The sequence below is a fragment of the Cetorhinus maximus genome, chromosome 7 (genome assembly GCF_964194155.1).
Source record: "Cetorhinus maximus chromosome 7, sCetMax3.hap1.1, whole genome shotgun sequence".
NCBI lineage: Eukaryota > Metazoa > Chordata > Chondrichthyes > Lamniformes > Cetorhinidae > Cetorhinus > Cetorhinus maximus.
Window position 1 is genome coordinate 143,892,578 of NC_135885.1, and position 26,357 is coordinate 143,918,934.

Sequence of the window (26,357 nt, forward strand, 5' to 3'; positions counted from 1 at the left end):
TCTGTGGTCACCTCTTTCAACACACTGGGATGTAGATCATCAGGTCCTGGGGATTTATCAACTTTCAGCCTCATTAAATAATGTGGAATCTTTTACATCCACCTGAGAAGGTTGACAGGACTTGAGTTTAATGCCTCAACAGAAAGAAAGCACCTTTGTTGGTGTAGCACTTCCCTCAATACTGCACTGGGAGTGTCAGCTTAAGTTTTGTGTTCAGGTCTCTGGAGTGGGACCCGGGCACACAACCTCTTGACCCAGAGGCTGGGGTGCGCACTGAGCCACATAAAGAAAAATGAAGGAAAAAGTAGAGAAAACACTGTGTGGGAATAAAAGCAAAAGTATATATTTTTAAAACCTCTTGTTCCTCTAGGTTTTTAAAAATTCGTTTAATGGGATGTGGGCATCGCTGGCTCGGCCAGCATTTTTATTGCCCATCCCCAATTGCTCTTGAGAGGGTGGTGGTGAGCTGCCTTCTTGAAGCGCTGCAGTCCATGCAGTAGTAGTTGATGAAAAGGGACAAGAACAACACAGGCAGGCACCTGACAATATTTTCAACACATTTAAAGTATTCGTGGGGTAAAAAGCTAGGGCTGGTTTGATTAACAGCAGAAAACTAGATGGGCTATGAATAAGAAACAGTTTTGATGACGTACAATCAATTCTGAAGAGATACAGCAAGAACAGACTACATAATATGGCTGCTTATAATTAAGTCGAATAATTGCTGCCATGAATATTTAATTTGCATCCTACTGGCTGTCATTTGCCAGAATATGTAATTTAACGCAGGCTACATGTGTGTGATGATTTGTGGATTTTATGTGCACACCGTTCTTTTAGTTCACTAATTAATTTTGTTGCTTTGCTAGTCAACCGTTTCAGTTCCCCAAGCTTGCAGTCAGCAATGAAAACAATTAAAGAGTCAGTGTCACAAATGTGAAAAATGCAGGAAAAGGAAATAATTCATTCACCACAACAGGACACGATGCAGCAGAGGATAACCTGCCTTCAAAGATTTCACTTGAATGGTTATAATAGCTGCTAAGTAGCTGACTTCAAAGGACTGCATTGCTTCAAATTCAGCAGCTTTCCTGCTATTCTTGTTAGCTGGCTCATGGTTGCTATAAGTAACCCATATCCTGGCCCCTGTGGTCTCAGGTGGTTGAGCTTTTGTTATTGCAGCTCGAACTGAACCAGAAACAGTTGTCAGTATTTCCAGTCAAATTGTCCAACTTGCTTGAGTTATCGGCGGTGCCACTATATACAGTTGAATAATTGCCACTGTTTCAACACTGGAGGAAAATAATAGTGATTTGTTGTTGTGGTAGCTTTGGTCTGGTATCTCCCATGTCATTTATGCTGCCTGATCTACAGTTTAATTTTTTTCTCAACTTGTGCAGGCAAAAACTGCACCTACATTCAGAGCAACACACCTGTGGACAGCATCCACAGCCTGGAAGAATCTTGTTCGGTAACGTTTGACAGAGGGCCGCAAGTTCCAAATGACAACTATTTTGAGGGCCATTCTCACGGACCCACTGTGATATGAAAGCAAACTATTACAGATGCTGGGAATCTGAAATAGAAACAGACAATGCTGGAAATACTCAGCAGGTCAGGCAGCATCTGTGGAGAGAGAAAAACAGAGTTAACGTTTCAGGTCATGATCTTTTGTCAGAACCCATTATAATGTGGTTTATTTTTACCAATATCATTGTGGACACACTTAAGAAATCAAGTCCAATCCAAATTAGCAACACGATTGTATGTAGCTGCAGGAGAAGCAGTACTTTAACAACGACTTGCATTTCTATAGTACTTTTAATATAATAAGACATTTCATAAGAAAGTAAGAAATAGAAGTAGGCATTTCACGGGAGCATTATCAAACAAAATTTGACACTGAACCACATAAAGAGATATTAGGGCTGGTGACCAAAAGTTTGGTCAAATGGGTAGGTTGTAAGTACTGTCTTGAAGGAGGAGAGAGAGGCAGAGTGGTTTAGAGAGGGAATTTCGGAGCTTAGGGCCCAGGCAGCTGAAGGCATGGCCACAAACAATGGAGCGATTGAAACCAGTGATGCTCGAGAGGTGAGAATTGGAGGAAGCCAGATATCTTGGAGGTTGTGGGGCTGCAGGAGATGACAGAGATGGGTAGGAATGGCATGAGATTCACAACTAGATATCTCCTCCCTCTCCCACCCACCCCACCCTCACAGCCACAAAAAGCTGAGGGCTAATAAGGGAAAAAGTACTCTGGAAAATTCCTCTTCAATCCCCTCAGGTGATTGAAGCTAGCCCAGGGGATCACACAGAACAAGTGCTACCCCTAGAAGAACTCACCTATATGCAATCTCTGTCCCAGTCAGGAACCAGTCCAGCTCCTTCTTAAAGGCAATGTAGAGAGTCAGCACCCTCCACACCAGCCAGTAGTATATTACAGAGGCTCACTGTTCTCTGGGAACATTAAAGTTAGCACAAAAACCTGCAATCAAAGCTAGGAGCCTTTCTGGTCTGTAGGATTCTGCCCATCACTGTGTTAACCACCACGTCAATGGAGTGGTTAAATCTGGCGCGGGCATGATGGGCTGAATGGCCCCACTCTGTGCCTTATCATTCTGTGGAATTTGTTTTTAAATCAACATTATTACTTTGTAGCAGAATAATGGATTTGGAACGCCAAACATTTGTAATTCCAGTCTCATGTATTAATAATTTTTTCAGCTGTTCAAGGAGTCCTGAGAACCCGATTGAGATCACACTTGAAGATTCCTGTAATGTGTGGGCGAGTTGAGGCCAGATTTCCAGTGTTCTGAGGTGGTTCAGGCAATATTGCATGCAGATGCCGTTTACATCTAAAGGATGTTTTTGACTTCTTCTGGCGAGCCATTTAAAATTCTGTTTTTCATTTGACTTACACGATTTTTGTCTGCTGTTAATATTTTTCCATGGAAATTCCATGACCTCACTGCCATGTACTTTCCCTTCCTGGATTAGGGACACGTTGGGTAATTACTGCTTGGGAACTAAGTGCTGGGAGCAATCAGGGAAAGATTATTTGCAGATACCTATTAGGTACGATAGGATTGACACAGCAAGTGCATGTGAGATGTAAAGGTCATCTACACAAACAGATAGGTGTATGGGCACTTTCGTTGAGATTTCTGTTGACTGCGATTATTGCCATTTGATAGGTTGCATAAGTAGCATTTATACTGGCAAATTGCTTTTGTCGTGTAATTACCTGTCTCGGCTATCTGTGAGCAGCATACATTTTAACCACACCTTAAACACCTGCAAGTATTGTTGCCTACAAAAGCGGGTGCAAACAAGTTGTCTTACTTGCGCCTTTCACTTATAATCACTGGGTAACTATAACTATAAGTAAACAAGGATTAGCCTTAAAAATGAAAAGGGTTTGAGTTGATTCCTTAAATGATGCACTTGCTTATTTTCATTTAATCTCTTGTGCGTAGTTTTAAATGTAGTGCTTTACTTTTGTTGCCTTGAATCTGAAGTGGCCTTTCACTGTCCTAGCAACTCAGATGTTGTCTGTTCAGGTACTGTCAAGGTAAATTGTGAAACTGAATTTTAATAGGTTTGATCTGGCATATGAATGATGGGCTAAATGGGCTCCTTCCGTGTTATGTCATTCTGTGGTTTGTGGTGTTATGTCGTTTTATGATTGTGGATGACACATAACTCCAGTGCCCTTGCTCAGTTGTAAACAAGACAAATAAAGAGTGGTAGCATGGTGGACTATCCAGGATCTGGACTAAGGATCCAGAGACTTGAGTTCAAATCCCACCATGTTAGCTAGGGAATTTATATTCAATTAATAAAATCTGGAATAAAAAGCTTGAATCAGTAATAGTGACCATGATACAACTGGATTGTCATAAAACTCATCTGGTTGGCTAGTCTCTTTTTGAGAAAGAAACCTGCCAACCTTATCTGGTCTGGCCTATGATGCTGACAAAATATTAGTAGAAGCCGAAATGGTGAAGGTAATGGATGGAGTGAAAATTGATGAGCAGGATCTACTGGAAAGTTTAGCTATGCTTAGGGTGGATAAGTCACCTGATCTGGATGGTTTACATCTCAGCTTGCTAAAGGAAGTGGAGGTGGTGATAGTGGAAGGCTTTGCCATAATCTTCAAACCTTCCCTAGATATGGGGATGGTTTCAGAGGATTGGGAAGTGGCAGATGTGACACCCTTATTCAAGAAAGGGACACTCCTAGTAACCACAGGCTGGTCAGTTTAAGGTCAGTAATGAGAAACAATACCCAGGGGAAAAAAAATCCACAGGCACACTTTTTTCATTCTTTTACAGGATGTGGACATCACTGGCAAGGCAGCATTTGTTGCCCATCCCTATTGAACTGAGTGGCTTGTTGGGCTATTTCAGAGGGCAGTTAAGAGTCAACCACATTGCTGTGGGCCTGGACTCACCTGTAGGCCAGTAGGCCAGACCGGGTAAAGATGGCAGATTTCCCTACCCTAAAGGACACCAGTGAACCAACTGGGGTTTTACAACAATTGATAGTTGTCGTGGTCACCATTACTGATTCAATCCCAGAATTATTAATAGAATTTAAATTCTACAGCTGCCATGGAGGGATTTGAATCCATGTCTTCAGAGCTCTGAAGAAGGGTCATACGGACTTGAAATGTTAACTCTGTTTCTTTCTCCACAGATGCTGCCAGACCCTGCTGAGTTTTTCCAGCATTTTCTGTTTTTGTTTCAGATTTCCAGCATCCGCAGCATTTTGCTTTTATCCCCAGAGCATTAGTCTGGGCCAATACACCACTGTCTCCCCTAGAGGTTTGAGTTAATTAAGGAGAACCAGCATGAATTTGTAAAAAGTGGATCAGGTTTGCCTAATCTAATTGAATTTTTTGACAAAGTAATAGAGAAGATTGATGAAGGGAAAGCAAAGAAGGTTGTCTATATGGATTTTAAGAAGTTGTTTGACAAAATACCACATAAAAGGCTGGTTAACAAAATTGAGGCTCGTGGGATAGGAAGGCCAGTATCAACTTGGATAAAAAATTGGCTTAAGTATAGGATGGATGACAATCTGAGCAGGAGATTTGAAGAACTGTCATGAAGGCTGAAAAATGAGTGTGATTTCACATAGATCAATGTTTGGATCTAATTTGTGTGCAATGCCACATAGATGGCTTGGACTGATCTGCATGGTAGACATTTGTAATAAGAGACACGATTTTTAATAATCTAGGTTGATCTTAAGATCTAGGATCATGGACTGAATAAACGTTGAATACACTTACCAATGAAACTTGTTCAGTGGCTATCTTTGAGACCGACTGAATGGGACTGTTGTTTAGTCATAATTACAGGTAGACAGTCTTCCCCTACAGAGTGGCCTCAGAGCTTAGGTTAGGCAATGAAATAAAATTTCACATTCGTTCACAAAATCAAAAAAGTTGCATAACTTGCTCATGCAACGTGAGATTGTACAGTGTAAAAAAAATCGATACCCAAATATTGAATGTGGACCAGAATTTAAAACCTTGTAAAGTACAAATACTTTCTTGGCTAACACCGCATTTATATTATGTTCTGAATTAGCTCCTTTTGGTGGTAAACTATCACACCGCTGAGCCTTTGCTTTAAGGAGTAGGGGAGGCAGTGAATTAGCAAATGATAATCATTGACTCAAACGGTACCTCAAGAAGAGACAAGGTCATTAAGAGGGGCTTCAAGTTGGCCCTGTTTCTTATGATTGGTGTTAGCAATCCTTACCTCTTCATCCAACTCAATGCTTAAAATGAAAATGTGAAAAAATGTTGGATGTGCCAAAGCACTTGAAAAGGATTTCCCATTTTCATTGCCTCTGGCAGTCGTTTCAGTCCCTACACTTGGGAGGTATGATTGTCGGAGCTTTAAAAAAATATTTACCTTGTTTCCATTTGAGTGGTCCCTCTGGTTTTATGGAAACAGAAAATGACAACTCTACTGTTGAGTTACCTTATAAAGAGATTAACCTGTAAGCTTTAGCAGCCCACTTATGAGAATGGACCATTGACGTGGGATCTCCTGTCATTTGCCAAAAGTCCAGCAAGATTAAAATGTTTCCATCAACTGAATGATCTCTTACATGTAATCATCTCCTCATCATCAGCATCTTGTTTTTTCCCCTCATTCAGCTTTATCTCCCTAAAGATTTTTTGTAATTGTACAAAATCAACACATTTTTTAAGCTTCAGTTGAGGATATTAAAGTATTTCACACCTGGACCTCGGGCTATTTTTTTCTTTATTCTTTCATGAGATGTGGGTGTCACTGGCAAGGGCAGCATTTGTTGTTCATCCCTAAATGCCCTTAAACTGAGTGGCTTGTAAGGCTATTTCAGAGGGCAGTTAAGAGTCAACCATGTTGTTGTGGGTCTGGAGTTAGGACGGTAGATTTCCTTCCCTGGAGGACATTAGTGAACCAGATGGGTTTTTACTACAATCGATGATAGTTCATGGTCACCATTACTGAGACTAGCTTTTCAATACCAGATTTAAAAAAAACAGAATTTAAATTCCACCAGCTGCCATGAGGGGATTTGAACCCATGTCCACAGAGCATTAGCCTGGGCCTTTGGATTACTAATCCAGTGATATTACCACTATGCCACCATCTTCCACAGTAACCAGAGTGACTCCTCCTGGTTCTGCTATCTGGCAACTCATTCCTTCATTCCTGAAGCTTCTGATATCAGGCACACATTGCACAGTTGAGGCAACCATCGGTTTTTCACTCGTTTGTTCAGTGCTCACAGTGTTCAACTGATTCAGTCATCAAGATCGTTGCCTCCTGAGTCTCTCTCCTTTTTTCAACTCATTAAATTCTCCACCCCTTGCCATTGTTTTATTAAGGGCCTAATTGTTTTCTTTGAATGTGGATTAATATTTACTATAGTTTACACCAGAAACATTTTATTCTTCTGAAACCTTTTAAATATTTATTTGTGTTTGTCACATTACCTGCAGTTTGGCGGGGAAGTTGGATATGCTCTTGAGGATGGGGCCAGGCACGCAATGTGGTCTTGCAAAGGTTTTTAAAAGGCTGTGTTTGCTTCCATCGCAGTGCATGTGCAGTTCTACTGTTTCTCCACCCTGTTCAATGTTTGACAGACTCATGCAGCCATGAGCACATCGTGTCAGACTGGCAGCAGAACAGGATTTCATAGACCTGACTGCTAGATTGAAATTCATTCAGTGTCAAAGAAAAAGCAACTTTTTTCACATTTTAATGCTGAAGCAAAGTGGATAATTTAAAGCAGCAAACTACCGAACAGAAAATCTTCCATTGAATGCCTCCAGAGTTTTCCGTTTCTGAGTTGCAGCATCAGCGATACTTTCTTGCCTCTTCTGTGAATTGTTAATGATGGCTCTTTGACAATTATTCGGTATAATTGGGAGCTGGTCTGGTCATGGTGAGAGTGCAGCTATTGTTTGGTGCCCGTGCTGTTTGAACATTGTTAGTGGAAATGTAATTATTTAATCATTTTTCTGCCATTCATCTGTAATTATAAAATATTAAAAATACTAAGACGTTAAGACAAGCATACATTTCCTGCCTACGAAACCCATGTTTTGAGTGCAGCAAAGTGATGTTTGCGTGTGCCAGTGCGCGTGCGCACATGGCCGCATTGCATTGGCAGGAGACGCAGTGTTTTTAAAATCACGAAAGGGTTTAACTGGGTAAACTTGGGGAAGATCTTTCCACTTGCGGGAGAGTTCAAACCTAAGGGCCATGGCTATAAGATAATAAACCCAACAGGGAATTCAGGAGAAACTTCTTTTCCCAGAGAGTGGTGAGAATGTGGAACCACAGCGAGTGGTTGACGCGATTGGTATAGATACATTTAAGGGGAAGCTGGATAACTGCAAGAGGGAGAAAAAAAATATATTGATGGGATGAAGTAAATAGAGTGGGGCATAAGCACATCTGAACATTTTCAACACTGAATAATTAATGGAGTTGGAGGACTACAAGAATAATTTGATAAATTTTTGAAATACAGCAAAAATAATTGTCAGGCTAAGAATGCAAAACCATAGCTCCAAAATTGTAATGTTCCAAAGACTTTGTAGAGCATAGCTTTACGGTACATCATATGTACACAAAATTGATAGACGCCACTACTAGTAGATTTTTAGGGACTGAAAGGTTTAAGTTATGGAGACAGGTTGCATAGACTAGATGGCCTGAATTTTTGCAAGGTCAGAAGGGCTCCAAATCTTAGCCAAAATGGAGCTGGAGCCTGGAATCCGGAAGTCCTGACCCAAAACTGGCACCCACCATTTTCGTCCAAAGAGGAGGAATGGAGGCGGGAGGTATTTCTCACATCCGCAGTTCACGGAGGCAGCAGCACGTTTAAAAGTGCAGTTGCCTTCAATCAGAACCAACTTTCGTTATCACAATTTCCAAAATTTGACTCATGGACTTGAAACATTTGAGGTAAAAGTCTAAAGGTACACCTTTGGGAGAGGTCAGGTACACTGTGGGAGAGGTCCAGGTACCCCTTTGGGATTGTTAAGAATAGACATGAATATGCGTAAAAAGTAGATAAGATCTGTGGAACTGTGAAGCTGTCAAGTCTCCTGCTCTTTAAATTTTGAAAAATAAACCAGCCTGCAGTTGAAAAAAAAATCAGTGCTTGCAATTTCAGTAGATGGTTGTTGACATCATCATCCTGAGGGTTATCATTATCGGATTAGTTTCTGCTTGACTGCTTCCACAAACTATAATTATTACAGTAGGGGTGGGGAGGGGGTTTGAAAGTTCACAGTTTGATTGACAGCTTTAAATGGTCATTGAGAGATAAGCTGTCTTTGATGTGGAGCTATGACTACAAATGTTTGTTTTTATAAGGGATTAAGCATTTGAAGGAATTGAAATGTATTGAATGGGCTTTTATCAATGAGAGTGCTTTTTAATATAGTGAAGCCTGTAATAGCTACTTAGAACTTTTTTATTTAATCTTACCATGGCCCCTGAGATCTGCTCATGGTGGATACTGGGTGAGTTGTCACGGAGGGTGTAAGGGAAAAAGGTGGTGGATTGGGGGGGCATGGGTTGGCACTAAATTGGCATAAGGGCTATAAAGGGCCATGTGGGGTGGGTAAAGAGGCATAGGTTGGCATGGAGGGTATGAAGAGCCTTTTACACAGCCCACCTCAGGACTCAGCAGCCCCCGTAGCCACCTCCGCACTGCTTCCGGGGTCGACAGACCCAACTTCACTTAGCACCCGCCCCTCAGAACGAAAATCCAGTCATTCAGGGAAGTGTCACCCAAGTCAGGTTTGTGGAATTTGGAAATTTCCCGACTTTGCACGCCTGACTTGGGACGAAAATTTGGCCCGATACATACCCTGGTGTAGAAAATGAAGGGTTGATCTAATTGGGGTGTTAAAGACGATTAAAGGATTGGCTAGGGTTGATAGGGAGAAACTATTTCCTCTAGTTGGGGTGGGGGTGGAAGGGTGGAGGTGGGGAATCCAGAACAAGGAGGCCATTCGGGGGAGATGTCAGGAAGCATTTCTTCACACAAAGGGGAGTGGAAGTCTGGAACCCTCTCTGTTGAGGCTGGAGGTCAATTGAAAATTTTGAAACTGAGATTGATTTTTGTTGGGTAAGGGGATTAAGGGTTATGGAACCAAGGAGGATAGATGGAGTCAAGATACAGATCTGACGTGATTTAATTGAATGGTGGTACAGACTCAAGGGGCTGAATAGCCTCCTCTGCGTTTCTATTAGAAAAACTTGATTTTTTTAACCTAAAACTAATTTTAATATGGGTCTAGTTAAAATTCATTAATGCAAATCTCATTTATTGTTCACACAAGCAGGAATTTGGATGATTTAAAATTGTACGCAATAAGTCACTTCTAGAATTAATTTATCATAAATTGGTTTGAACTAGTACTGATGCATTTAGGAATAAAACCTAGAGGATGATCTAAACTGGCCTGTAATCTATTATTTATTCGCCTTTGTGAAAACACTTGGAAACTTTGCAACATCTGTAAAGTTGTTCTTAATCTTGGCCAAAATCTGTCAAGACAATTAGAGGATGGTTGGTTTTAGATTTAAAATATTGCACTGTTGTAAATTGGGGTTAAATTTTAAAATTTGAATGCAATGAGCTTTTTGGTGGGACCAGTTTTTAAAAGATCTAATAGATCTGATGACCCAAATGCCACAGAGTCCTTCAAGTAGACACAAATTTGTTTTGCTAAATACAAAGGATACATGGCATGAAAATGCAAATCCTTTGTATGTTTAAGCATTTTTGTGATTAAATTTGCTTGTAATTTAGTACTTTCTGCATCTAGAAGTCAAGAATATATAGGCAATGCATTGCTTTTGTTTCTTGTTCAACATCGGACCAACCTTTTGAAGAACTCGTTGTTCCTTCCTCCATTGTGAAAAAGAAACACAATTACTTTTCTACACGCAGTTGGTGTATTAGTCTATGAAGTACCGCTTGTGGATGAGAGGAAGTGTTTTCAAAGGAGTGCCTTCTCCGTATGGCTTTGCTTGATAATTCTTTCACCGCCATCTTTCCTTCTCATTCATATGCTTCCTTGCCTATGGCCATATCTCTTTCTTTACATCAATTAGCACAGTGATTAATACAACAAAGCAAGCAGATTAGAGGTAATGGTGCACAATTAGCATCGCATTCTGCAGTAAAGGGTATGCTAAATACCCTAGCCACTGCTTTCTCTGGAATTAAAATAAGTGTTCTCCTGATTCATCTGCTGGTTAATGTGAAGTGGGTCTGCTTTATTCTGCAGTACACCATTCATCAAATTATAGATAGCTGCAACTGAGGTGCTGTATGCCCGTATTGACTGAATGAAATGCAGGCCTTTGAATTTTGCATAATGCAGTCAAGGAAGATCACAGTATGTGGAAATGCAGAAGGAGAGAAAAAAAAACACCACATCTGAATATATTCAGACCTGTAGCTTTGTCCTAATTACAACAGCAGTGCTAAACAACTGGGCATGTCTATAAATAGAGCTGTAGATGTGCTGTCATGTGGTTTATATAGAACTCCTTAGAGTGTTGCTGGATTAAATGATGCATTGTGATTGACAGCTACCTTGAGATTTCACTGATGGAGTTGTCAAAGCATTATGCTAACAGGGCTGCTCCAGTGACTGCAGCTGTACACATCCTCACAGCTTTCTAGCTGTACCCGGCCCACCACTGTTTCGTGTACAAGCATGCATTTTGTAGTTTCTTATGGAGGAGAAAACGAGATTTTCACATTTACAACAATTACGTTACTGCCCTGGGCAGATTTTAAAACTAGGTTAGCAAGGGAACATGGCTTGATGTTTGACTAGGATTAATTGTCACTTTTAGCTGTAATTTTCCTCACCCTGTCCAGCTAAGAATTCCTCCCTCTGCTGACAATAATGTCATCTGTTATCATATTTTAACACAGAACGTACTGCGTTCTATTAGAATAACAAGTCATTGGCCTGGATTTTGTGGTGGTAATGACTGCGTAACTGTCAGCATTTGCTCTCTTTACTCCTCTGAAACTCACAGCAACTGCTGGCATCCACATATGTAAAGTTAAACATGGAAATCCAGAAGTTGCTGTCAGTGACTCTTCATTTCCCTGTAGGGTGCATTGTTGAGGCAGCCCCAGATTGTAATAAGAACTTGAATCTTGCTGAAAAGAGATATCTGTTGCTGAAGCTTTTCATCTTGCAGTCATCAGGACAAATGCAAGAATGCCAAATTTCAAATGATGACAACAATTTATACTACAGGGGAAAATCTCCCCGTTGATTTCTCCAAGGCAACACCTTGGCCAATAAAAGTCAACTTGCCAACCAGTCAGCACCCTTTTATCCTGTAGAATAAATTGTTGATACCTTTGAAAGTTGAGGCCTCAGCTTTTTACAATTTATATAAATTATTTGGATGATGGAATGGTAGCTAAATTTGCTGATGACACAAAGATAGGTAGGAAAGTAAATTGTGAAGAGGGCATAAGGAGGCTACAAAGGGACATAGGTTAAGTGAGTGGGCAAAGATCTGGAAAATGGAGTATAATGTGGGCAAATGTGAAATTGCCTATTTTGGCAGGAAGAATAAAAAAGGAGTTGATTATCTAAATGGTGAAAGATTGCAGAACTCTGAGATTCAGAGGGATCTGGGTGTCCTGGTGCATGAATCGCAAAACGTTAATATGCAGGTACAGCAAGTAATTAGGAAAGCTAATAGAATGTTATCGTTTATTGTGAGGGGAATTGATTACAAAAGTAGGGAGGTTATGTTTCAGTTGTACAGGGCACTGGTCAGACCACATCTGGGGTACTATGTACAGTACTGGTTTTCTTATTTAAAGAAAGGTGTAAATACGTTAGAAGCAGTTCAGAGAAGGTTTATTAGACTAATACCAGGAATGGGCGGGTTGTCTTATGATGAAAGATTGGACAGGTTAGGCCTGTATTCACTGGAGTTTAGAAGAGTAAGAGATGACTCGATTGAAACCTTTAAGATCCTGAGAATGTAGAACTAGGGGTCACTGTTTAAAAATAAGGTGTCGCTCATGTAAGACAGGTGAGAAGAAATTTTTTCTCTCAGAGGGTTGTGAGTCTTTGGAGCTCTCTTCCTCAAAAGGCAGTGGAAGCAGAGCCTATGCAGATTTTTAAGGCAGAGCTAGGTAGATTCTTGATTAACAAGAGGTGAAAGGTTATCAGGGGTAGGCATGAATGTGAGTTTGAGGTTACAATCAGATTGGCCATGATCTTATTGAATGGCAGAGCAGGCTCGAGGGGCAGAGTGGCCTACTCCTGCTCCTAATTTGTATGTTTGTATGTAACATAGAACTTTAGGAGCAATAGTAGGCCATTCGGCCCTTTGAGCCTGCTTCGCCATTTAATAAGATCGTGGTTGATCTGGTTATGGTCTCAACTCCACTTCCTTGTTTGCCCCCCATAACCCTTGACTCCCTTGTCTAACTAAGATCTATCTAACTCAGCATTGAGTAAATTTAGAGACCTAGCCTCCACTGCCTTCCAGGGAAGAGAATTCCACATTCCAGTGACCCTCAGAGAGAAAAGAATTCTCCTCATCTCTGTCTTAAAAGGGAGACCTCTTATTCTTAAACCATGTCTTCGAGTTCTAGTTTCCCCCACAAGAGGAAACATCCTCCTGGTATGCACCCGATCCAGTCCTCACAGGATCTTATATGTTTCAGTAAGATCATCTTTCAGTCTTTTAAACTCCAATTGGTATAGGCCTAACCTGTTCAACCTTTCTTCATAAGATAAGCCCTTCATCACAGGAATGAATTGAGTGAGCCTTCCCTGAACTGCTTCTATTGCAATTATATCTTTTTTTCAAACAAGGAGACCAAAACTGTGCATGGTATTCCAGATGTGGTCTCACAAGGGTCCTGTTCAGTAAAATTTCTCTATTTTATATTCCATCCCTCTTGCAATAAATGCCAACATTCCATCTGCCTTCCTAATCACTTGCTGTACCTGCATGCTAACTTTGTAAGATCTGGTGGTACCAGGACACCCAGATTCCTCTGTACCACCAAGTTCTGCAATCTCTCTCCATCTAAATTTGAAATTCTTGTTTTGGTCCTGATGAGAGCAAGATGAAAAGCTTTGGCAACATGTCTCCCTTTTTAGCAGTATGCTGCAATCAATTAGAAATCACTGAACTGATAACTTGTCCTTTATATGCGATTAGTCTTACTGTAAAAATCCTTGAAAAAAATTAGCTTTGTTGAATGATGCGTAACTGTGGTCATAATTACTTCTGAACAACCTCTCTGGTCCTGAATAACTAATTTCATATTTATGAAGTGTCAATTTTTTTCCTTTATAATTTAAAAAGGCCACAGGTTTTAAAATTATAATATTTTCATAAATTTGTTTATGGTATTTCAGCTTCTACCTTAATCCCATGGGTTTGTTCCAATTATTTATTATTTTGCTCTATGTAGTAAAATAAAATTAAAATGTCAAGACATCTCTGCATTTCACTTCCTGGTTTACTGTCTGTGACAATACATCAATATAATTGGCTGCTTACCCTGCTTGATGACATCACTGCTGCTGGATGCCTGGAGACCCTGTTGACTTGGCACCAGATTCAAAATTCAATTAAGAATTAAGGATATACTTCTTTACCCAAAGAGTGGTGAGACTGTGAAACTTGATACCACAGGGAGTGGTTGAGGTGAATAGTATAGATACACTTAAGGGGAAGCTGGATAAATACATGAGGGAGAAAGGAATATAAGGATATGCTGATAGGGTGAGATGAAGTCAGGTGGGAGGAGACTCATGTGGAACTTGAATGACAGCACTAATCAGTTGTGCCAAATGGCCTGTTCTGTTCTGTGGACTCAATATAACTTTATATAAATATTAGATAAGTGGAAGATATAATTGTGCAGATTATCCTTGTGTTTTTTTCTCCTTCATTGGCTGTTGCTTCTGTCCAGTTCATCTTTTGAGTTGACGATGCCATATGCTGTTTCTTAAATTAAGATGAGCTTAAGTAACATTAATCTTAGTTCTTAGCAGTCATGTGTCCACAGCACAAAACTACCCATAATTGGCAAAAATTGGACAATCTCACTTAGGAAGACCAACTAACATAAACAGTGTGGCGAAACAGAAATGCCAAGTTATAATATAGATGGTATGCCCCGGCGATTTCAGGTGAGCTGCAAAAGGCAGCTAGCTCATAGTCTACTATGTTACCTCAAGGATTTTTTTATATTGTCACTGAATGTGAAAAGAAGGGGAAAATTAAATTTCCCCACAGCCTCTCCTGAAATGTTTGCGGTATTGTGACTTTGAAAGTTAAAAAAAAAGACATATATCGACTAAAATAATGACAAATGCACCATTAAATAGAGGACAATAAATAAATTTAATTAATTAAAAAGAATCTGGAATTGTAATTTAGTCTCAATAATGGCGACCCTGAAACTATCATTGATTGCTTTAAAAACCATCTGGTTCACTAATGTCCTTTAGGGAAGGAAATCTGCCGTCCTTACCTGACCTGGCATACATGTGACTCCAGGCCCACAGCAATGTGGCTGACACTTGACTGTCCTCAAGGGCAGTTAGGGGTGGACAACAAAGCTGGCCTTGCCAGCAATGCCCTCATCCCATGAAAGAATACAAAAAACCCATAGGTTTGTTAGTTGAGGTACAAAGAAAAGTACAGCACAGGAACAGGCCCTTTGGCCCTCCAAGCCTGCGCCGATCATATTGCCTGTCAAACTAAAACATTTTGCACTTCCGGGGTCCGTATCCCTCTATTCCCATCCTATTCATGTATTTGTCAAGCTGCCTCTTAAACACCACTATCGTACCTGCTTCCACCACCTCCTCTGGCAGCAAATTCCAGACACTCACTACCCTCTGTGTAAAAAAACTTGCCCCGCACATCTCCTCTATAGTTTTCTCCTCTCACCTTAAATCTATGTCCCCTAGTAATTGACTCTTCCACCCTGGGAAAAAGCTTCTGACTATCTACTCTGTCCATGCCACTCATAATTTTGTAAACTTCTATCAAGTCACCCCCTCAATCTCCGTCACTCTAGTGAGAACAATCCGAGTTTCTCCAACCTCTCCTCATAGCTAATAACCTCCAGACCAGGCAGCATCGTGGTAAACCTCCTCTGCACCCTCTCCAACGCCTCCATATCCTTCTGGTAATGTGGCGACCAGAATTGCACGCAATATTCCAAGTGTGGCCTAACCAAGGTTCTATACAGCTGCAGCATGATTTCCCAGCTTTTATACTCAATACCCCTGCCAATGAAGGCAAGCGTGCCATATGCCTTCCTGACGGTAGTGTAACGGTTGTTACTGGATTAGTAATCCACGGGCCTGGACAGATCATTCAAAGTTCAGATTTTTAAAAATTAATTCTTGGGATGTGGGTGTGGCTGGCAAGGCTGATATCCTAATTTCCATTGAGACTGAGACTTTAAAAGAAATTTTTTTTATTCATTCAACGGATGCGGGTGTCACTGGCTAGGGCAGCATTTATTGCCTATCCCTATTTGCCCTTGGGAAGGTGGTGGTGAGCTTCCTTCTTGAACCGCTGCAGTCCATGTGGTGTAGGTACACCCACAGTGCTGTTAGGGAGGGAGTTCCAGGATTTTGATCCAGCGACAGTGAAGCAACGGCGATATATTTCCAAATTAGGATGTTGTGTGACTTGGAGGGAAATTTGCAGGTGGTGGTGCTCCCATGCATTTGCTGCCCTTGCCTTTCTGGGTGGTAGAGGTCACAGGTTTGGAAGGTGCTGTTGAAGGAGCCTTGGTGAGTTGCTGCAGTGCATCTTGTAGATCACAGAATCACAGTGCAGAAAAGGCCCTTCGGCCCATCAAGTCTGCACCGACATGTGAGAAACACCTGACCTACCTACTTAATCCCATTTACCAGCACTTGGCCCATGGCCTTGAATGTTATGGCGTGCCAAATGCTCACCCAGGTACTTTTTAAAAGGATGTGAGGCAACCCGCCTCCACCACCCTCCCAGGCAGTGCATTCCAGACCGTCACCACCCTCTGTGTAAAAAAGCTTTTCCTCACATCCCCCCTAAACCTCCTGCCTCTCATCTTGAACTTATGCCCCATTTTGACTGACCGTTCAACTAAGGGGAACAGCTGCTCCCTATCCACCCTGTCCATGCCCCTCTTGTACATTTTTTTTAACTGCACACAGTACTCCAGCTGTGGCCTCATCAAGGTTCTATACAACTTCAACATGACCTCCCTAGTTTTGTAATCTATGCCTCGATTGATAAAGGCAAGTGTCCCATATGCCTTTTTCACCACCCCACTAACATGCCCCTCTGCCTTCAGAGATCTATGGACACACACGCCAAGGTCCCTTTGTTCCTCAGAACTTCCTAGCGCCATGCCGTTCATTGAATACTTCCTTGTCAAATTATTCCTTCCAAAGTGTATCACCTCACACTTTTCAGGGTTAAATTCCATCAGCCACTTATCTGCCCATTTGACCATCCCGCCTATATCTTCCTGTAGCCCAACACACTCAACTTCACTGTTAACCACCCGGCCATTCCTTGTGTCACCTGCTGGCACACACTGCTGCTACTGTGCATCAGTGGTGGAGGGAATGAATGTTTAAGGAGGTGGATGGGGTGCCAATTAAGCAGGCTGCTTTGTCCTGGATGCTGTCAAGCTTCTTGAGTGTTATTGAAGCTGTGCTCATCCAGGCAAGTGGAGAGTATTCCAACCTGATTCCTGACTTATGCCTTGTAGATGGTGGGCAGGCTTTGGGGAGTCAGGAAGTGAGTTACCTGCTGCAGAATTCCCAGCCTCTGACCTGCTCTTGTAGTCACAATATTTATATGGCGAGTCCAGTTCAGTTTCTGGTCAATGTTAACCCCCAGGATGTGGATAGTGGGGGATTCAGCAACGGTAATGCCATTGCATGTCAAGGGGAGATGGTTAGATTCTCTCTTGCTAGAGATGGTCATTGCCTGGCACTTGTGTAGCACGATTGTTACTGCCACACATCAGCCCATGCTGAATATTGTCCAGGTCTTGCTGCATATGGGCACGGACTGCTTTAGTATCTGAGGAGTCGCGAATGGTGCTGAACATTGTCCAATCATCTGCAAACATCCCCACTTCTGATCTTGTGATTGAGGGAAGGTCATTGAAGAAGCAGCTGAAGATGGTTGGACCTAGGACACTACCCTGAGGAACTCCTGCAGTGGTGTCCTGGGACTGAGATGATTGACCTCCAACAACCACAGCCATCTTCCTTTGTGCTGGGTATGACTCCAACCAGTGTAGAGTTTTCTCCTTGATTCCCATTGATTTCAGTTTTGCTAGGGTTCCTTGATGCCACACTCATCATGCTGCCTTGATGTATGTCCTGTACACAAAAAGCAAGACAAACCCAACCTGGCCAATTACCGCCCCATCAGTCTACTCTCGATCATCAGTAAAGTAATGGCAGGGGTCATCAACAGTGCTATCAAGCTTAGCAATCACCTGCTTACTGATGCCCAGTTTGGGTTCTACCAGGGCCACTCAGCTCCTGACCTCATTACAACCTTGGTCCAAACATGGACAAAAGAGCTGAACTCCCGAGGTGAGGTGAGAGTGACTGCCCTTGACATCAAGGCAGCATTTGACTGAGTATGGCAGCAAGGAGCCCTAGCAAAACTGGAGCCATTGGGAATCGGGGAAAACTCTCCCCTGGTTGGAGTCATACCTAGCACAAAGGAAGATGATTGTGGTTGTTGGAGGTCAGTCATCTCACTCCAGGACATCATTGCAGGAGATCCTCAGGGTTGTGTCCTCGGCCCAACTATCTTCAGCTGCTTCATCAATGACGTTCCTTCCATCATAAGGTCAGAAGTGGGGATGTTCGCTGATGATTAACCAATTTTCAGCACCATTCGCGACTCCTCAGATACTGAAGCAACCCATGTCCAAATGCAACAAGACCTGGACAATATCCAGGCTTGGGCTGACAAGTGGCAAGTAATATTCATGCCACATAAGTGCCAGGCAATGACAATCTCCAACAAGAGAGAATCCAACCATCACCCTTGATGTTCATTGGCATTACTATCACTGAATCCGCCACCATCAACACCCTGGGGGTTACCATTGACCAGAAACTGAACTGGACTAGCCATATAAATATTGTGACGACAAGAGCAGGTCAGAGGCTAGGAATCCTGCGATGAGTAACTCACCTCCTGACTCCCCAAAGCCTGTCCACCATCTACAAGGCACACGTCAGGAGTGTGATGGAATACTCTCCACTTGCTTGCATGAGTGCAGCCTCCACAACACTCAAGATGTTTGACACCACCCAGGACAAAGCAACCTACTTGATAGGCACCCCATCCACAAACATGCACTCCCTCCACCACTGACGCACAGTAGCAGCAGTGTGTACCATCTACAAGATGCACTGCAGGAATTCACCAAGGCTCCTTCAACAACACCTTCCAAACCCACGACCACTACCATCTAGAAGGACAAAGGCAGCAGACACATGGGAATACCACCACCTGGTAGTTCCCCTCCAAGTCATTCGCCATTCTAACTTGGAAACATATCGCCGTTCCTTCACTGTCGCTGGGTCAAAATCCTGGAACTCCCTTCCTAACAGCACTGTGGGTGTACCTACACCACATGGACTGCAGCTGTTCAAGAAGGCAGCTCACCACCACCTTCTCAAGGGCAACTAGGGATGGGCAATAAATGCTGGCCTAGCCAGCGAAGCCCACATCCCGTGAATGAATAAAAATAAGATCCCCAAATTAATCGCTCCCAGGTAAACTTTCACCAAGGCAACAATAACCCATAGACTTTAAACAGACACCAGGCAAAGCGCAGTTGACTTTACAAATTCAAAATGAGGTCCCTTGCAATTTGTTTCCTTTGCAGACACAGTTGTAGGACTTACAGATTGCATCGATCTTACATGCCTCTGACCTGCACATACAAAACTCCTTTCTGTTATACCTAGCCTTACCTTTGAATGTAAATTCTCATTGTATCACTAGGCCTTTGAACTCCACCTCTTCTAACAATAAAACCCCTTTCATTGCACCAATTTTATTAGTAATATAAACACATTGCTTGGTGTCTCCTAGCTAGGTGCAAGATTTTACTCCCTTCTTTTGAATGGTTTATTCAACAAATGCAAATATACTAAGATAAAAACAAAAAGCTAAAAGCTACTGCGGATGCTGGAAATCCAAAACAAAAACAGAATTACCTGGAAAAACTCAGCAGGTCTGACAGCATCGGCGGAGAAGAAATCAGTTAACGTTTCGAGCCTTCATGGCCCTTCGGCAGAACTGAAGCATAGTTAGAAGAAGGGAGAAATATAAATTGGTTTAAGGTGGGTGGGGGTGGGGGGGTGGTGGGGGGAGAGAGAGACATTGAGGGTGTGGTGATTGTGGAGATGAGCAGATAATCAAAAGATGTCACAGACAAAAGGGTCAAAGAGGTGTTTTGTCTGAGAAAAGTGCTAATTAAGAATGGAAGACAGGATATTCAAAGTACAGCTCTAGTGGGGGTGGGGTGGAAAGGCTAACAAGGTTTTAGTTTTAGATTTAAAAATAATGGAAATAGGTGGGGAAAGAAGAATCTATATAAATTATTGGAAAAAAAAAGCGGGGGGGGTGGGGGGAAGAAACGGGGTGGGGATGGGGGGAGGGGGAGTTCAACAACTTTAGATCTTAAACTCCCCCTCCCCCCATCCCCACCCCGTTTCTTCCCCCCGCTTTTTTTTTTCAATAATTTATATAGATTCTTCTTTCCCCACCTATTTCCATTATTTTTAAATCTAAAACTAAAACCTTGTTAGCCTTTCCACCCCACCCCCACTAGAGCTGTACTTTGAATATCCTGTCTTCCATTCTTAATTAGCACTTTTCTCAGACAAAACACCTCTTTGACCCTTTTGTCTGTGACATCTTTTGATTATCTGCTCATCTCCACAATCACCACACCCTCAATGTCTCTCTCCCCCCCCACCACCCCCCCCCACCCCCCACCCCCTGCCCCCCACCCTCCTTAAACCAATTTATATTTCTCCCTTCTTCTAACTATGCTTCAGTTCTGCCGAAGGGCCATGAAGGCTCGAAACGTTAACTGATTTCTTCTCCGCCGATGCTGCCAGACCTGCTGAGTTTTTCCAGGTAATTCTGTTTTTGTAATGCAAATATACTCTTTACCTTCTAGCCTTATATTTATCTAATTAACATCTCAAACTACTATACATCAAAGCACCCAGACTATCTGGCTTTAATCCAATTAAGCCACATACAGACACAGGCCCTACTACAAGTCCAATTTTAAAAATAATTTCTAATAACCTTATACACTTTAATAACACTTCATGACAAACACCCTTCATGTTTCTTGACACTACCCCCAATTTTCCCTCTAATTTTTCTTTGTTGTGCTTGAGGTAACATTAACTATCACCATATTAAATGGGATAGATTAGGAACTGACCTTGCAGTTCAAAACTAGACACCCATGAGTTGGTGTGAACTATTAGCACCAGTGGCAGAATTGTATTCCATTTCCCTTGCTCTACCATTACCTTCAAGCAATGAGACCACACCTGCTTCAATGAACAGTTTGAAATACATGCTAGGAGCAGCACGAGTGACACCTGTAAATAAGGTGTCAACCTGGTGAAGATACTACACAGCGCTGCACGCATGTTAAACAGTGGAAGCAGTATTTTACAGACAGAACTAAGCAACTCCACAAACCAAGATGTCAGATCAAAGCTCTGCAACCCTACCACATCCAGTTATGAATGAACAGTTAAGCAACTAATGGAAGGAGGAGGCTCCATCAACATCCCCTTCCTCAACGATGACAGAGCCCAGTCAAAGACAAGGCTGAAACGCTTGCAACAATCTTCAGAAGTGCCGAGTAGATGATCCAACTTAGCCTCCTCCTAAGATTTCCACCATCGCAGGAGCTGGTTTTCAGCCAATTCGATTCATTTTGTGTGACATCAGAAATGTCTGACAGAACTGGACACAGCAAAGGTTCTGTCTGTAGGACAGAAGACCTGTGGGATAGAACTAGCTGCGGCCTTAGCCAAACTGTTCCAGTACAGCTACAACACTGGCATCTACTCAACAAATTGGAAAATTTCCCAGTTGGTTCAATTCCATGAAAAGCAGGACAAATCCAAACCCGCCAATTACCGTCCCATCAACCTGCTGTCAGTCATCAGAAAAGTGATCACTTTCAACAATAACCTGATCAGCACACCTTACTTTGGGTTCTGCCAGGACCAATCGGCTTCAGACCTCATTACAGCCTTGATCCAAACATGAAAGAAAGGGCTAAACTGGAGAGGTGAGGTGAGAGTGTCTGCCCTTGACATCAATCAGCATTTGACCAAGTAAGGCATCAAAGAGCTCTTGTAAAATTGAAGTTCATGGGAATCGGGGGGAAATCTTGCCATTGGTTGGAGTCATACCTAGCACAAAGGAAAATTATTGTGATTCTTGGAGGCCCATCATTTCAATCCCAGGACATCACTCCCCAGGGTAGTATCCTCGGCCCAACTATCTTCAGCTTCTTCATCCATGACCTACTGGCCATCACAAGGTCAGAATGGGGATGTTTGCTGAGGATTGAACAGTGTTCAATATCATTGACAATTGCTCAGATGATTAATTACTTTGACCCAGCATCAGCAAGAGCTAGACAATAACCAGTCTTAGACTGAGGTGTTGCACTATTTTTCTTGCTAGTTAAGTAACAGACAATGACTATCTCTAATAAGAGAAAGAATAACCACCTCTCCTCAAAATCCAACACCGCCCCCCCATCCACCTGCCACAATTAACATCTTTTTTGAGTGTCACTATTGACCAGAAACTGAACTGGAACAACCACTAAGTGTTGTGGCAGACTAGAGGCTGGGAATCCTGTGGCAAGTAACTCACCTCCTGACTCCCCAAAGCCTGTCCACCACCTACAAGGCACAAGTCAGGAATGTGAAGGAATACCCTTCACTTGCCTGACTGAATTCAACTGCGACAACTCTCGAGAAGCTCGACATCATCCAGGACAAAGCAGCCCGCATGACCGCCATTCCATCCACCACCGACACACAGTGGCAGCAGTGTGTACCATCTATAAGATGCACTACAGGAACTCACCAAGGCTCCTTCAGCAACACCTTCCAAACCTGCAACCTCTACCACCTAGAAGGACAAGGGCAGCAGACACACAGGAACACCACCACCTGCAAGTTCCTTTTCAAGTCACTCACCATCCTGACTTGTAAAAATTTTGGCTGCTTCTACAACAACAACTACAGCGCCTTTAACAGTAAAATGTCTGAGGGCGCTTCAGAGGAACGTAATCAGGCAGAAATTAGCACTGAACCAAAGAAAGGCAAACAATAACTAGGGACAAAATTAATAGTCGCATGGACTAAGGCAGGTTAATTAAGGAAAGCCAGCATGGATTTCTTAAGGGAAAATCACATTTAACTAACTTGCTGGAGTTTTTTGAAGAGGTAACAGAGAGAGTTGATGAGGGCAATGCTGTTGATGTGGTGTACATGGACTTACAAAAGACTTTTCGTACTGCATTGCGTAACAGACTTGTGAGCAAAGTCATGGAATAAAAGGAACAATGGCAACATAGATATGAAATTGCCTGAGTGACAGGAAACAGGGAGTAGTGGTTAATGGAGGCATTTCAGGTTGGAGTGCCCCAGAGGTCAGTGTTGGAACCCTTGATTTTCCTGATTATATATTAATGACTGTGTGCAGGGTACAGTTTCAAAATTTGTGCATGATACGAAACTTGGAAATATTGTGAACCATGAGGAGGACCCTCAAAAGCACATAGACAAATTGGTGGAATGGGTGGACAGGTGTTCAACACGGAGAAAGATGAAGTGATTTATTTTGGTAGGAAGAACATGCAGAGGCAATATAAAATAAAGGGTACAGCTCTAAATGGGATGCAGGGGCAGAGGGACCTGGGCGTACATGTGCACAAGCCATTGAAGGTGGCAGGACAGGGTAAGAGAGTGGCTGATAAAGCATACTGTATCCTGGGCTTTATAAATAAGGGCATTGAGCACAAGAGCAAGGAGGTTGTGTCGAACTTGTATAGGACATTGGTTCAGCCTCGGCTGGAGTATTGTATCCAGTCCTGGGTGCCGCACTTTAGGAAGGATGTGAAGGCATTGGAGAGAATGCAGAATAGATTCAGGAGAATGGTTCCAGGGATGAGGAACTTCAGTTATGAAGATAGATTAGAGAAGTTAGAACTGCTTTCTTTAGAAAAGAGAAAGCTGAGAGGAGATTTGATAGAGGTATTCAAGACCATGGGGAGTCTGGACAGAGTAGATAGGAAACTGTTCCCACTTATGAAAGGATCAAGAACAAGAGAGCACAGATTTAAATATTTGGCAGAAGAAGCGAAAGAGATATGAGGAAAAATAATTCATGCAGTGAGTGGTTAGGGTGTGGAATGCACTGCCTGAGAGTGTGTTGGAGGCAGGTTTCATTGAGTCTTTCAAAAGGGAATTGGAATGTTAATTGAAGAGGAAGAATGTGTAGGGCTATGGGGAGAAGGCGAGAGAATGGCACTAAATGAATTGTTCATCCAGAGAGGCGGTGCAGACACGATGGGCTGAATGGGCTCCTCCTGCTCCATGACCAAAGGTTTGGCCCAATAGGTAGGTTTTAGGGAGGGTGGTAAAAGCAGAGAGCTAGGTGTTGTCAATTTTTCCTTCCATTATTGTGAAAGTCACTAGCATTGTTGTCATTTGCTAAATATTGCTTCAGAAACCTCGCTGCAAATAGTGATAGCACCTGATCTGAGGCTGCTGAGGTCATGAATCTAGGCTAAGAAAATCCTAGGAACTTCTTCCATCTGACGAGATGGAGAATGCATGTGGTGACAAATTGGTCATGATTGGTTCTTGAAAAATACCCAAACAATTTCTTCCATCATGTAAAGTTCAGAGATTACACTCTCACTTGGGAAATATTACAGAGAAACATTTCAGTGCTGAGAGATGTATGAGATATTGAAGGTTAGAATTCCCAACATTGAATGAGACAGACAAAAGGTGGTTTAATTTATAGTGCTGTTAAAAATGAGCTTAGTATGATTTGTAATATTGAAGAGCTGATCATCATATCAGCCAAGTTTTAGATAATATCATTTTAACACTAAGCATTTCCATTTCCATCTCAGGCATTACAGCTTTAAATGTGACAACAGCTAAATCATCTTAAAAAGGAAAGTCTTGCACTTATACAGTGTCTTTCATGATCACTGGACACCACAAAGATCTTTAAAGTGTTGTCACGGTTGTCAGGTTTGCGCACAGCAAGCCCCCACAACAGCAATGTGATAATATGTTTCTCAGTGATGTTGATTGAGGGATAAATATTGTCCAGGACACTGGGGATAACTCCCCTGCCCTCTTTCAGAATAGCGTCATGAGACCTTTATCATCCACTTGAGAGGGAAGATGGGGCCTTTTCATCTGAAACACAGCACCTCTGACAATGCAGCACTCTCTCAGTACTGCACTAGAGTGTCGGCCTAGATTTTTGTGCTCAATCCTGGAGTGGAGTTTGAACCTACAAACTTCTGCCACCAACTGAGCCACAGCTGACATGTCTTATTCCCAATTTGACTTCAAATACTGCAAACTTAAACCTAACACTATTTATTTATCCCTCAACTAATATCATTTTTAGAAGGTTCTCTGGCCATTATCTCATTGAGGTTTGTGGGAACTTTCTGTGAATAAATTGGCTGCCGTGTTTGCTATATAGTCACGGTTCTATATTAGAACCGTGATTACACTTCTTAAACTACTTTATTGGCTTTAAAGCATTTTGGGATATCCAAAAGTGCTATAGAAATGCAGGCTCTTCTATATTGATGGTACAGTATTTTTAATTGGAAGGAAATATGCAATATTCAATTGATAATATCAAAATGGGGGATTTAAAATTCTTGGGTATGAGATTGATCTTTGCAAGCCTGTTTCACTGTTGGCAATGTTACTCAGCTGTTGAGTTTTTATTTTCCATTGACTTTGGAAAATATTCACAAGAGTTTTAATTTCAAACGCAATAAAAGTGACAGGGAGAATAGGAAATGAGTCTCCCAAAAACATTTGGGCTATCGTTCTGCGAGCTTCAGTGGAAAGATCAGGTGCATTGAAAAAGATCGCTGCCAATTCGCTACAAGCCTGTTTTGCACTGCTGTTGGAGACCATTTTTACCCCCCCCCCCCCCCAAACATTTCCCTTTGGCAACTTCTCCTGCTTTCCCAAAGGGGTACAATTTCAAGGGTGCTAGCAATCCTCTGGTAATTAACATAAATAGCCAGTCATTGAATGAGAGCTGATATAATCAGTGTCAGCAGACGATTGGACTAGCTTCAACCAGGATGCATATTGGCACCACTGTGCTAGCCAGTTTATTGGAGGCAGTTGGTATTTATGCCAGGACTTGAGAAGGACTTGGTGAGCCGCCTCCTTGAATACAACTGACTGGTTTGATAGGGCATTTTAGAGAGCAGTTAACAAATAGGCCAGACCGAGTAAGAATGTCGTTAGTGAACCAGATGGTTTTTACGACAATCCAGTAGTTTCATGGTCACCATAACTGATACTAACTTCTTAAATTCCAGACTTATTTATTTCGGATTTGAACTCATGACTCCAGATCCAGGTTGTTGGATTGCTGGTCCAGTAACAACCACGATGTTGCTGCATGCCGAGGTCTAGCAAA

General features: G+C 42.2%; 1 protein-coding gene across 3 annotated transcripts in view; it reads left to right on the forward strand.

Annotated features, from left to right (window-relative positions):
- The window catches only part of pcca (propionyl-CoA carboxylase subunit alpha), a 343,070-nt gene that overhangs the window by 280,752 nt on the left and 35,961 nt on the right, over positions 1–26,357 (forward strand). The window contains exon 22 of one of the 3 annotated variants that reach the window (XM_078546057.1): positions 1,401–1,549. The exons of the other annotated variants lie outside the window; for them this stretch is intronic. Coding sequence (XP_078402183.1) covers positions 1,401–1,475 — 75 coding nt within the window. The 3' untranslated portion in view covers positions 1,476–1,549. Of the gene's footprint in view, positions 1–1,400; positions 1,550–26,357 lie in introns of those variants that run through there. 3 annotated transcript variants of the gene reach the window in all.